The sequence below is a fragment of the Vipera ursinii genome, assembly GCF_947247035.1.
Source record: "Vipera ursinii genome assembly, chromosome: 7".
In the NCBI taxonomy this organism is placed as follows: Eukaryota; Metazoa; Chordata; class Lepidosauria; order Squamata; family Viperidae; genus Vipera; species Vipera ursinii.
Window position 1 is genome coordinate 13461047 of NC_139521.1, and position 14153 is coordinate 13475199.

The 14153-nt window shown below is 38.1% G+C and overlaps 1 protein-coding gene across 1 annotated transcript in view; it reads right to left on the minus strand.

Moving 5' to 3' along the window:
* Positions 1 to 352: 352 nt before the first annotated feature.
* Positions 353 to 14153, minus strand: part of DCHS2 (dachsous cadherin-related 2) — a gene marked incomplete at both ends in the record, with an annotated part of 37435 nt that continues 23634 nt past the window's right edge. The window contains 7 exon segments of the mRNA XM_083368068.1: positions 353 to 798; positions 801 to 843; positions 1232 to 1498; positions 1820 to 2043; positions 3367 to 3441; positions 10925 to 11035; positions 13234 to 13240. Of these exon segments, the coding sequence (XP_083224194.1) occupies positions 353 to 798; positions 801 to 843; positions 1232 to 1498; positions 1820 to 2043; positions 3367 to 3441; positions 10925 to 11035; positions 13234 to 13240 (1173 nt within the window).

Sequence of the window (14153 nt, forward strand, 5' to 3'; positions counted from 1 at the left end):
CCCTTGGGATTAAGATATAAGGCAACTGGAGATTTGTACATGTCTGCATAGTCAGCAGAAATAGGGAAGGTGAAAAACTTGGAGTTATAAGTGCTGAAAGAGATTTCAAAAGATGGATAAAAGGTGAATGGGGATATTTTTTCCAATCTATCTGGCAATGAAAAATCTATCTGGCAATGAAGTTGGCAGTTGTGAGAGAACTGATTTTAAATCAGGTTGAGATATAGAAGTAAGCAAAGGAGGAGGAAAAATATGCAATTTCTCCCATTTAGGACAATTATGCATTTTAATACTTTCATCCTCCAGTTCTGCAATGTCCCTAAACACAGAGGCTTAAAGCTGGGCTCCCAGTTCAGCAAATAATTCCAGTTATAATTCTCTCCAAGGTCATGAATACAGGGTCAAATTCATCTAATCCCTCAACATTAATTTGAACAGTGACAGTAGCTGTGGAATTGCTTCTATCTCTTGCCTGTGCAATGAAACAATACTTACTCTGATGTTCAAAGTCAAGCACCTGCTTGGAGAGGATATCTCCAGACAAAGAATCTATTATAAACAGGTTATGATCTCCAACAGTTCCCTGACTAGACAAGGAAGATGACTGGATAGAGTAGGAAAGATAACCACAAGGACCAGTATCAAAATCTAGTGCAGAAATTGTGCAACCAGAGGAAACAGGAGGCATATTTTCATGTATACCACAACTGAGGTTTGGAAAAACGAATACGGGGACATAATCATTAGCATCAAGGACACTAATAAAAACAAAAGCAAAAGCCACATTTTTAGAACTGTTCCTTTGTCAGAAACGTGAACAGTCAAACTGAATTCCATAGCAACCTCATAATCTAGAGCAGACATGTCAAACACAAGGCCCGGGGGCCGGATCCGGCCCGCGAAGTGGTTTCATGCGGCCCGCGAAGCCATCCTGGAAACAGTGAGGGAACGGCCTGCACTGCTTTGGCCCTGGTCCAGAGACCCTCCTTCCGCCAGAGACCCTCAGATCTGTCCCACTCCTGCCCAGGCCCCCATAGGCACCCTCGATGCGAACGATGGAGAGCTGGCCACGCCCACCCAGTAGGCCATACGCACTCTAGCCACACCCACCCAGTAGGTCACGCCCACCCAGGCCATACCCACCCGGCCCCTTGAGGACAACCACAATGCTGATGCGGCCCTCAATGAAATTGAGTTTGACACCCCTGATCTAGAGAAAGCTCAGATATACTGAGCCAGTTTTACTTTCTAGTTGGAAATGACCTTTATCATCTCCAGAGGCTACATTGTAAGTGATATCTGCATTAGTTCCAGTATCGTAATCATATGCTGACACTGAAGTAATGTAATTACCAACTGGAAAATCTTCTTTGACATGACCATGATATTCCAAGCTTGTAAATACAGGTGGATTGTCATTAACATCCAAAATAGTAATTAACACCTTAGCAGTGGAATTTAGATGAGCAGCTCTCTGATCAGATGCAAGAATTAACAACTGATAGGATGAACATTTCTCTTGATGTAGGCAGGGATGTCAAACTGCCAGCCCGTGGGCCGGATGCATCATCCAGAAGCCACGCCCACCCCATTGCCGGCAATGGCAAAACTCTCCCAATACGTTGCACAAACTCACGTGACATCATGTGTTTGACATGTCTGATCTAGGGTGTTTCTCAAAACAAGATTACCCATCATTTGATCAGAATATTCTGGCCCAAATACAAGCTTTTTCACATAGAATGTATTATCAGTATTGCCACCAATGAGGGAATACACAAAATTGGTGCCTTGATGATTTGTATCTTGTATCACTAACTGAGAATATGAACAAGCTGTCTCCAACTGAAGCATTTTCACTTATAGTAAAATTATATGTTGGTACTGTAAACAGAGGAATGTAAGTATTCATAGCCTGTATCTGCATTGTAATAGAAGTCATAGTAGTCAAAGGAGGATTTCCATGGTCATTGGCTTCTACAAGAAGACGAAACTCTGGGTTATTGAACTGATAGGTCAATGGCTTAGCAAGAAATAGTGAACCTAAAATAAAATAAAACATGCAGTATTTTATGCAAAAACTTTTAGTACTAACACTATAGTTTCTTCTTTCTGTATTGCACAAAGATGAAAAACTCATCATTTAAAAAGTTTTAAATACTACAAAAAAGAAAGACATTTACTATATAAAAGGACAATTCCAGATAGCCCAAGATTGCATGTACTAAATGGAGCTCATGTAAATTCAGGTATATGAAAAACATTTGAAGTTATTGTGAAAATCATTATAACATATTAATTAAGTCTAATTTCTTATATTTAAAGAAATTCTGGTACTCTTAAAAAGTATTAAATTAGTGAAATTTTCTAAGTCACAGAAAAATAATAGCATTCAAATTAGATGAATAGATCTAGATAGGCCAACCCAAAAAGTAAAATACACACTATATGCTATTATCAACCTCCTGGACTCTTTATTCTAGTACCTTCCAATCTACATAAAGTCATGAATAATATATTTAAGGTATGCATGAGAAAGGTATGCATGAGAAAAATGGCTATTGAGCATTCTCAGCAAATAGAATCTTGAACAGAATTTTTTCCAATTTGTGTTGTTCATTTATGCATGCTCGTCATTTTGTGGATCAATAAAAAATATATCAGAGGCCGAAATCATTGTAGAATATCTTTCTTTTGTGCTCCAAATCTTTGTCTGTGGCATACACAGTCAAGGGAGAGTCATCTATATGCCTATATTCAGGTATAATCACCTGAAAGAAAGGTGGAGCAGTGGGCTAATGCCTCCTTAAGTAACACAAGCTGCCTGCAATTAGTGCAGGTTCGCATCCTACCAGGCTCAAGGTTGACTCAGCCTTCCATCCTTCCGAGGTAGGTAAAATGAGGACCCAGATTGTTGGGGGCAATTAAGCTGACTTTCTAATAATGCCGCTTGGGGTGTGTGTGAAAGCCCTAATAAGCAGGCATATACATAGAATGAAGGCTACTGCTAAGCTTGTAAGCCGCCCTGAGTCTTCGGAGAAGGGCGGGATATAAGTGGAATTAAAATAAAAATAAATAAATAAATAAATAAATAAAATAAAGCATTTCAAATATGGACTATTAATTGGTTTTAAAAAGTAGATTACTGAGCCCAACATTTCTTTTTCTTCTCTGAAAGGCATCCTGAATAAATACTGGAAGATTATCATTGACAACAGATATAAGAATTTGAAGTCGTTCTACGGTTTGATGCACAAAATCAGAAACATTGATAAAAAGTTCTAGATGAGCATTTATTTCAAAAACTAAGCAGTGTAATTGCTCCCTTCAATTGGTCAATTACAAATTTATTTCCATGATTATAACCTTCAGCAAAACTGTAGTGAAGAGGTGGGCCCAAGTCTGCATCATCTGCAGCTACTTGTATTACTAGGAATTCATCTGGTGTATGTACAACAATCATGCTTAAAAATGAGACTTTATTACAGTGTTTCCTGCATGGTTTGAATAATGTAAGCCAACCATTAATTCTATTATTTAGGAACAAACTGAAGTGTTCTATCATAAATTATCATAATTATATAGATGTTACATAAATTTTAAACTTAATTCTAAAATGAGTAATGATAATATTATATTTCAGTCTGTACATTTTGCAACAACCATTATACAAATGTATGGTTATCCTTAAATATCTGGGCATGGGGTTGGAAATATAAAGTGCTACCTGTATGTTGCACTTGGCAGCTTCATGGCTATGGCAATATAGTTTCCTTAAACAACCTTCTTCTGAGGTGTTTCCTAATCAAATCTTATTTCACTTAACTTGTGAAGATCACTAAGATCAATATGTGCCACATACTGCTTCATAAACCTTTGTTATTCCCATGAACAATTATTTCAAGATAGGAATCTTAACTTTTACACCTAACTATTTTTAATTTTTACAATACTAATCACAGAATATTACAGTTTAATAATAATAATCACAATCATAATCTCCTTGATCTTGACAAAGACTCATTTAATTCAATATTTTGTGTCACACTAAAGCGAACTGGATAGCACCTGAGAAGTCATAGAACTGGAGTATAAAGTAAAAATTACTCTTGATTTCCAACTATCAGTGCCCATGATGCAAGAGAAGTAAAGAGCCATTTATGTCTCTCTCCAATCTGGTCTGCTTTTAAAACCTGCCAATTAGCTACCATTATTATTATTTGGGTTAGATTTCAATTTTCCTCCAGTAGCTCAAGACAACATACTTTGTTACTTCTGTCAAGATTAAGAGTACCGTATATACTTGAGTATAAGCCGAATTTTTCTGCCCACTTTTTGGGCTGAAAAATCCACTTCGGCTTATACTCCAGTGAACAAAAAAAGAACTTCCACCCCCCAGTTTGGAGAGTTGCTGCTTTCATCAAACATGGACGAAGGCAGCAGCTCTCCAAACGGGCGGCGGCGGTTTGGAGAGCTGCGCGCGCAGCTCCGCCGCCACCTCTGCAAGCCTCCGCTGAGAGAATGGGGCGGTGGAAGCTTGCCACCCATTTTCTCGGCGAAGACTTCTTTCGGGGGATGCAGCCTCTGTCACCCCCTTCTCTCAGCTGGGCAGCTGAGAGAAGGGGGCGGCAGAGGCTGCATCCCCCGAAAGAAGTCTTCGCCGAGAAAATGGGCGCTGAGACGAGAGAATGAGGCGTCTCAGCGCCCATTTTCTCGGCGAAGACTTCTTTCGGGGGATGCAGCCTCTGCCGCCCCCTTCTCTCAGCTGCCTGGGCTAGTGTATATATATATATATATACACACACACATATGTGTGTGTGTGTGTGTGTGTGTGTGTATGTAAATTATTCAAATTGCTAATAAAGATTTTTTTAGGGAGCAATTTAAATAATTTACACAAATAATGAGCTGTCATAAGTTGGAATTTTAATGAAAATATAGTTTAGTTGAATCATTTGTTTCTTTGGTACTGAAATAGTCAATTTAGTTTTGATTCACCTCATTGACTTCCTAAGCAATAAAACATTACACAAACGTGATAAAACTTGCTTAACTGTACTACTTCATATCAATTACTTCTAAATTAAAGCAATATATTGTTCAAAAGAGCAAATAACTTTAATTGGTAACATTTGCACAGCCCTTTTTATATTATTACATAAAAGCTAGAACAAAAGAGGAGGACTAAGCACAGACACAAAGACTTTATGGAGTTAATATGCTTTATATACTGTAAATAGTCTTAAATTGATACAGCAGTTTTATCCCTTCAAATGTATTACTATATTGTAAATGTTTGGAGTATAGCAGAATAAACATTGTCAAATATATATGGATAATTTATATTTTCTTTCATCTCTGATACAATAACTTCCTTTCAAAAAGTGACAAACATTTGTTTTCCTTTATTCATATGTCAGGAATAACACAAACAATTACAATTTGATCTTAGGATTCTATTGCCATTCATCTACCACACTGAGTTTTTGTGGTTTAAAAATGATCAGCATGGTCAGAATATATTACTTAATTTACAAACTTACAAATTACAAAGTTTGTAAATTACAAATTTAAATTTCTAAACAGCCATAATTTCATATTGTGTCTAGAATATATAAAAATACGATACATGCAGAAATACATATTAAACTAACCATTTTCTTAAATTTGAATGTTTTAAAAAAACTGATAAAATACATAACTAAGTAAGGCATTTAGATAAAAAAGTTCCCACTCAAATTCTTATTATAAAGACTTAATGTTTCCAGCATTTAGATTCAACAACAGATCACTGTAGTTTCAGAAAAGTGAGAACTATGACTTGTGTTTCAAAACAATATTTCAGTCTTAAGGCTGGCTACAGTTTGTTCAAGGCGAATGCATTTTAAAAGGAACAATTGTAGAGCACATGAAATAATTGTGCGTTCAATAATATGTTTACAAAAGAGCTTGGGAAATTATTCTCAGACACACTGAATAAGATACATCAGAAATAAAAAAAACCCTCTGCATAAATATGTTTTAGGCCAGCTCTAGGCAACCAGAAACAGCCTCATTTGTACCTCCAGGATCTTGAAACAGTGCCACTCAATTTGATGGTAAAATGACTATATTTCACGTGATGCAATGTTTACATTTACTTTGTTTTGAAATAATAATAATACAGACTTTTTGCATTTCTTATCAACAGTTATTAAGTCTGATTGATAAGAAAGACAAATGTCTGGATCATGGATGTGGCAGTAACTGGAGCTGTTGTTATTAAACAGTATCTCCCTATCCCAGGTCCTTAGGAAAGACTCTGTATATTGACAAAAATGTCAATTCCAGTCTAAACATCTGACTGATTTTCTGACCAACCCTAATAATAAATGTGAGAATAGGAGCTCAATGTCTTTGAGAGCCAAAGACCATGAAAACAGACCCAAAGTGTCCTCCAAAATGTCAGTTGGAATTGTTGGGACTGGGCTTTTTTATTTTGAGGATAAATAGCATTTTGTCCCTGACAAGTCTCAGATTCCCACTGTCCTCATTCGGTACATACATACCCTCCCAAAGGAGGCTGATAAATACACCTTCATCTGTTTCTATGATGTCACTATATCATGATGGGGCCTACTGTATTTCTCCAGATCAGGAAGTTGAATTGCACCCACATTCCTCAAATGTTGCCCACCTATTTTTTGATGAACCCTCAAAACTGCTGATGAAGAGAGATAGTGGAGTTCCGCATATGGAGAAGCTTCATCAGCGCCTTTTGAAGTGCCAAATGCCACATACAGTGGGTTATGTTCGTTAAAAGTACAATTCCCAATTAAGTCTTTGGGTTATAAAAAGCATTTTCCTTCCAGTTTTGTTAGATCTGGATACAGAATGAGGCATCCAGAATTTCCTGGAATGTTCCATTTTCAGAGACATGCTTTATAAATATCTACTTTAAAAGATCCCGTTCTTCACTTTATTTTAGCTAAAACAAGCTACAGAAGAAATACTTTAAACACCCCATTGGGCAATTTATTTTAAAAGGCTTCATTCTGGATATTTCTTGTGATCCCACTATACAGATGAAACTCGAAAAATTAGAATATCGTGCCAAAGTTCATTTATTTCAGTAATGCAACTTAAAAAGGGAAACTAATATATGAGATAGACTCATTACATGCAAAGCAAGATAGTTCAAGCCATGATTTGTCATAATTGTGATGAATTCAGGAGGTTACAATGCTAAAACCCAGGATATCACAACACAGCAAACCACCCAGGATATTTCAACACAGAACTCAGGAAATCACTACAATAGAGCTCAGGATGTCATCACACAGCCCATTACCCAGGTTGTTACAACATAAAGGACTAACAAGCACACAGCCAGCACCTCAGCATCACAAGATGTTACAAAACAGCCAACTAATCCCCTAACAATAACCCCATCAACCAATCATGATGTAACATCACAGCCAACCAATCCGCTTACAGCAACAAAGCCAGCACCCCACACATCCCCACCAGTATTTATAGAGAGACAGCAGCTCCGATCACGCTTCGCTCGCACAAGCACGAAACTGAAGACACCAGCCTGAAGATGACGAGTGGGACCTCGTCGAAACATCACCAAGACTGCTCAAAAAAATAAAGGGAACACTTAAACAACACAATGTACTGTATTTAATAGTAGGATGTCTTATCTTGTGTCCCCTTTATTTTATATATATATAAAAGTCTCCCAATACTCCCATGTTACACCTCTGCTCCGCGAGCTGCATTGGCTTCCAGTTGCCCTCTGGGTGAGATTCAAGGTGCTGGTGATGACCTATAAAGCCCTACGTGGCATGGGCCCGAATTACCTATGGCAACACCTGCTGCCGGCGTCAACCTCCCTCCGTCCAGTGCACTCCCACAGAGAGGGCCTCCTCAGGGTGCCTCGGATCAGAGAATGTCGACTGGTGGCCCCCAGGGGGAGGGCATTCTTTGTGGGCACGCCAGACCTGTGGAACCACTTACCGGTTGAGCTCCGGATGGCCCCCGACCTTCACTCCTTCCGACGGGATCTAAAAACCTATTTATTTGAACAAGCCAGCCTGGTCTGATGGGTTCGGGGTTTGGGTTTTAACATGGCTTTTAACTATTGTATTATATCGAGCATAATTATTTAATGTTTTTTAACTTTTGTACTCTGTATTTTGATATTTATTGCCCTGTACACCGTCCTGAGTCCTTCGGGAGAAGGGGAAAAAATGGGGCAGGTGATTTCATCCTATACCACAAGGAAAGTGTTCCATATGGACCATTTGATTTAAACTGAAAGAAGCAGAACTATAGAGGTTTTATTGCCTTTAGAGATCACTAATGGCTAACACAAGTTTGTTTAGCCAGCTGCAATTTCAAGAAAATTCATGTGCTCACTGACAGATACTTAGGCTAAGGCTTCTGTGGTCATCTTAGCTACTTGCCCCAAGAATATCCTTACATGGGGGCATTTTGTCATGACAGGCTAGATGCTGCAGCAGCAATACCAGCATGCACTATTTCCTAATCAGCAAGTATCCTAGTCAACAATTATTCAGTTATGTTCCTATTGGGCATATCCCAGTTTCCTAGTACCGTAGCCTATTCAAAAGTTTATTGCACAGCATGATGATAGAAGTAAATCATGCCTCAAAATAATTTAAGCCAATCATCCCCGCGGAAATGAATCTTTGGTTGGATATAAAACATATCCTGATTATTCTGCCAGCAAAAAGTCAGGCAGTACATAAACTATTTTGCTTTGTTTCGTTTTGTTTTTATTCTATTCTATTAGCAGTGGAGTTGTTGAAAACATCTTTTATAAATGTTCCCAAATGTGAACTTGATTTAGATTAAACAAGACAGTCATGTTAATAAAATAATTGATTATTAAAAACATACTTGAGGTTAACTAAGCAGTAGATCTCTTTTTCCACAGCCAGGAGGAAATTATGTTTTCAGCAGTCAGCTGGTATTCATTTACTATATAACAACTTTTCTCATAAACTGTAGCCTGTTTCATCTTAAAATCTTTAAAACATAGTTTTATGTTTCAGGTCATTTTGTTTTTCATTTCAGCATTTATGGATAAGTTAAAATACAAAATATACTTTTAATACAAAATACAATTCAATTCTCACAAATATAGAAAAGGTTTGCATTCCTTTTTCTGATCTACCTGTGTAAAATATGGGTGTTAAATACTAAATGTGATGGAAAAATCCATCTTTACTTTGTTTAATTTGGCAAATAAAATTGGTATGAAATTCACAATTGCTTTAACCGTTATTGGAATAAATATTTTTTTAAATGTATTATTGGAAAGAATATTTGTATTAATGGGGTAATTGGAGAATTAATAAACAAACCTAAGTTTGAATGAAGAAGTGATGTACATACTCTGCACTGCTAAACACAGTATAAAGTATAAAGCTACAGACAGATAGGCCTCCCATGGAGATTTCACAACACCACCAGCAAAATTGATACTTTGTGGATCTTCTTCTTCTCTATAAACCCTATAAACTCTATAAACCCTCTCTCTGAGGGTCTGCTCAGGGTCCCACCGGTAAGAGATTGCCGGCGGGTAACACCCAGGGATAGGGCCTTCTCAGTGGGGGCGCCTGCCCTCTGGAACCAGCTGCCAGTGGAGCTGAGGACTGCCCCCGACCTCCGTTCATTCCGCCGGGGCCTGAAGACCTGGCTCTTCGAGCTCTCTGGCCCAGGCTGAGGAGTAATTTATTTTAATTGGGGTTTTAATTGCACAGGGTTAAGTTTAATCTTTTTTAAATTGGTTTTAGCTTTTGTATTGTTGGTTTTTAATTCCCTGTAAACCGCCCTGAGTCCTCAGGGAAAGGGCGGTATATAAATGTAATAAAATAAAATAAAATAAATAAATAAATTTGGAACTTTCTTTCATTTGAATTCCAAAAACACTCTGGGCTAAAATCCACTTATACATTCAGAGTATTACTGTGTATGCATGCTATTGGTAAAATGGAATACTATAATGAGGTTGAAAAGATCTTGAACTGCACCAATTCAATTTGAAAATGGCAGTCTGAATACTCCTCTTGTTCACTTTAAGAATAGTAACATTTACTTTGAAAATATTTGGTAACTTGGGTCTTATTAGTTAGAAATTGGTTTAGGGCAGGCATGTCAAACTGCCGGCCCATGAGCTGGATACATCACACTGAAACTGCGCCCACCCCATTGCCAGCAATGGGGAAAAATTTGTGATACGCCGCGCAATGTCATGGGACGTCACAAGTTTGACATGCCTGGTTTAGGGATTCTGAATGAAATATTTAGATCTTTTATGTATCTAAGACAGATATGTCAAACACAAGGCCCAGGGGCCGGATGCGGCCCGCGAAGTGGTTTCATGTGGCCCGCGAAGCCATCCTGGAAACAGTGAGGGAATGGCCCCCACTGCCTTGGCCCTGGCCCAGAGACCCTCCTTCTGCTAGAGACCCTCAGATCTGTCCCACTCCTGCCCAGGCCCACATAGGCACCCTTGATGCGAACGATGTAGAGCTGGCCACGCCCACCCTGGCCATACCCACCCGGCCCCCTGAGGGCAACCGCAATGCTGATGCGGCCCTCAATGAAATTGAGTTTGACACCCCTGATCTAAGATAAAAAAAATATTGCTGACCTTTGCTATTGACATCACTATAGAAGAATAAATCACAGTCTCCGTTCAGATGAATTTTAAGGAAAAAAGTATGAAAGTTTTATTTTAAGCACATACATCTTTATTAAGTTTAAAGGACTAAATTCAATTTTCCTGGAACTTAAATAAATCATCCCTAATCACTTGAATAATGTTTATACAAGTGCAATCATAACTCCACTGTGGAAAATATTTTACTAAAGCCTTTTAGAACAAATGAAGATAAATAGGCTAATTTACCTGTGATGGGATGAATATAGAAAATATCCCCATGTTCACTGATAATTGTATATTTTACAGTGTTTTCCATCAAACTTTGGTCATGAGCAGTAACGGTAAAAACAGAAGTACCTATGAAAGAAAATATTAAATTTATTCCAAAAGATTTTAAAGTATGAAACAAGTTAAACTGAAAACTGGTGAAATATATTTACTGTTTACAGGTATATAATAGGAAAAGTTATTATTTTATCATCTTAATGTACCAAATATATTTACTAAACTAATTCTTGAATATCAGTGATGCACTGATAGCAGAATATCAATGATGCAATGATGATAGCAGAAGACAGAGAAATAAGGATGATAGCAGAATATCAATGATGCAGTGATGATAGCAGAAGACAGAGACATAAGGATGATAAAGTATTTGGAAGTTATTTATTCCAAGAACTGAACACATTAAACTTATATAGGTACACAATGCCAGTAATGCTCAGCTAGATACAAAATAAGAATTATTGGACTCTCAAGTTCTTTATTAGTTCATGTCAATCAGCACTCTGCTCACTTTTTAAAATTCAATTTTAATTATTTGTAAAATATTAAAACCATCTTAGTCTTAAAGAATCTCTGGAATGCACAGAGCAGCAGCAGTGAGCAATAATAAAAATACAAAAATATAGTAAAACATTTAATGCTATTTATTTACTTATTAACAATAATACATCAACACATCTAACAGAATGATTCTCAACAATAAACATCCAAAGGCCTTCTGGAACAGCCAGGTTTGTATTATTCAAAGGTCATAAGACTGGAAGCCAACCTTATCTCAGGGAGGGCAAGCAAGCTGTTCCATATGAGAAGAATTCTCTCACTGAATGCCTGTTTTCAGGCCCATAGTGCTGTACTTCTTAGTAACTGTGAGAACCTTGAGCAGGTCCTTTCATTTGCAGCCAGAACATCTCCCACAGCAAAAGTGCTATTTGAGTGTCCCATAAATATATGAACTGCTACCTTTTACATCATTTGAACTTTCTTGATGAGCTTGAAGAGTACAACTGACATTTTCAGTACCTCTTGTTCTTAGTACAACTATTGACTCAAGTTGGGTAAATAGCCTTCAGATTTTTCCAGGAGGAATTGTGAAATCCAGAATGACACCCTCACCCCCCCCCCAACTGCAAATCTGACCTCTAAAGCAGTACTAACCCATTGAGAGCCAAAGAGGATAATAGTTCAAGAATCAGAAGGCTTCTGAATAAATAGCCGCTTTAGTCTGCTTGGATGAGTCTGAGCCGATTTCTTCCTATCCAGACTGTGACAGCCTCCAAATACTGGGTCATGGCTTTTATTATATGAGCCATTTGGCTCGATACGTAGATAAGGTAAAGGTAAAGGTTCCCTCGCACATGCGTGCTAGTCATTTCCAACTCTAGGGGCCGGTGCTCATCTTCGTTTCAAAGCCGAAGAGCCAGCACTTATCTGAGGACGTCTCCGTGGTCATGTGGCCAGCATGACTAGACGCCAAAGGCGCACAGAACGCTGTTACCTTCCCACTGTAGTGGTCCCTATTTTTCTACTTGCATTTTTACGTGGTTTCGAACTGCTAGGTTGGCAGAAGCTGGGACAAGTAACAGGCGCAACTATAATTCATTTAGTACTGATACACATCCTGAACCAATAGATTACTTCTGTGAGTGACCTCATATAGCAATTATACAGGATGGGGAGATGACTGCAACATGAAGCATATGACCAGGGAGCATCTGTGGGACCAGATATCTTCCCAACTCTACAACCACTGACTGGACTTTCCCACGTAGGAAAGAGTGGGACTTTGGTTGGGCCCCCAGGTTTGTGTTTCACCTCTCTGGAAAAGATACAATCTAAATTCATTAGAGCAGCTCTCCAGATACCTTGCTGTATATTAAACTTACACCTATGACTGGAGACAGGCATGATTAAAGTTGAGTCCAGAATGCCTCTAGCTTCTAGAAATCTTTAGTTAAAGCTCAACTTCTTTCCCCAAGGCTTATCACCACTAAATCTTAGGATAACATCCAAACCATATGGATCAAGGCTGTGGAATTATCTTTCAAATTTAGGCTACTCTCCCTCTACATTTCTTAAGATGGAACCAGGAGAAACAATCCCTGAAGCAAGGGTTAAAGGATACAGAGAGGCAAGCAAGCAGATCTAGGGAAATCTCCAAACTTCCTGTCACCACTACACATATTCCACATTGTTACTGCAGCCAGCTGCTTCACACAGCTAGAAACACCTAACTACCAGAAGGATTTCTCTCTTCCCCCTGCAAGAAATACCATTTACCTGCAAGCAAGAATTGGTGACATAAAATAGACAGAGTAATAAAAAAATAAGGAAGCTAAAATGCTCTGAGACTTTAAATGCCAAACTGATAGGCCTCTGTCACACAACATCCCAAACAATTGTTGATAAGACAGACAAAAAAAATCTGGACAGCGGACATTGCAAAACCCGGAAACAGCAGAATAGAGCAGAATAGAACAGAAAATCACAAAATACAAAGACCTGCAAGTAGAAGTAGAACAATGATGACAAAGAAAACAAAGATAGTACCAATAATAATGGGAATTTCAGGTGCAATTCCAAAACATCTGGAGCCCCAATTGAACACCATTGGCATTTACAAAATCACCATCAATCAACTACAAAAGGCAGCCTTACTTGGAACAGGTTACATTCTGTGGTGCCTTTAATATTATTAAACAAAATCTGGCTATCCCAGGTCCTTGAAACGACTCGATAGGTGGACAAAAATGTCAATTCCAGTCTAAACCTCTGGCTAACTGTGCAACCAACTATAATAACAATGGTGGTTTCATTGTCAAAACTGCTATAAACCCAGATCTAAGTCAAATTAATACCTTGAATAAGTCTGATGAGAGACAGACATTTTCTTCTTCTGAACAAACTACAGAATATTCTGCAAGCAACAGCCAAAATTTCCATGGAGAAAAAAAATAATGCTATTGCCACTGGAGGCCAAGAAGATATACCAGGGGCAATAGAAAAAATACTTCCATGGCTCAATACTTTTCATGTTAAGAGATTCATATAACAAAGAGACTGCTGCTCATAGAAAACAGTTTAAAGCTCTAGTCAGTGTTGCCTAAGTCATTGTTGGCTAAGATAAGAATCTACCCTAAAACAAATCAGCAGCATGCTCATACTTCTATTCTCAGCCATAGTAAAAATATGG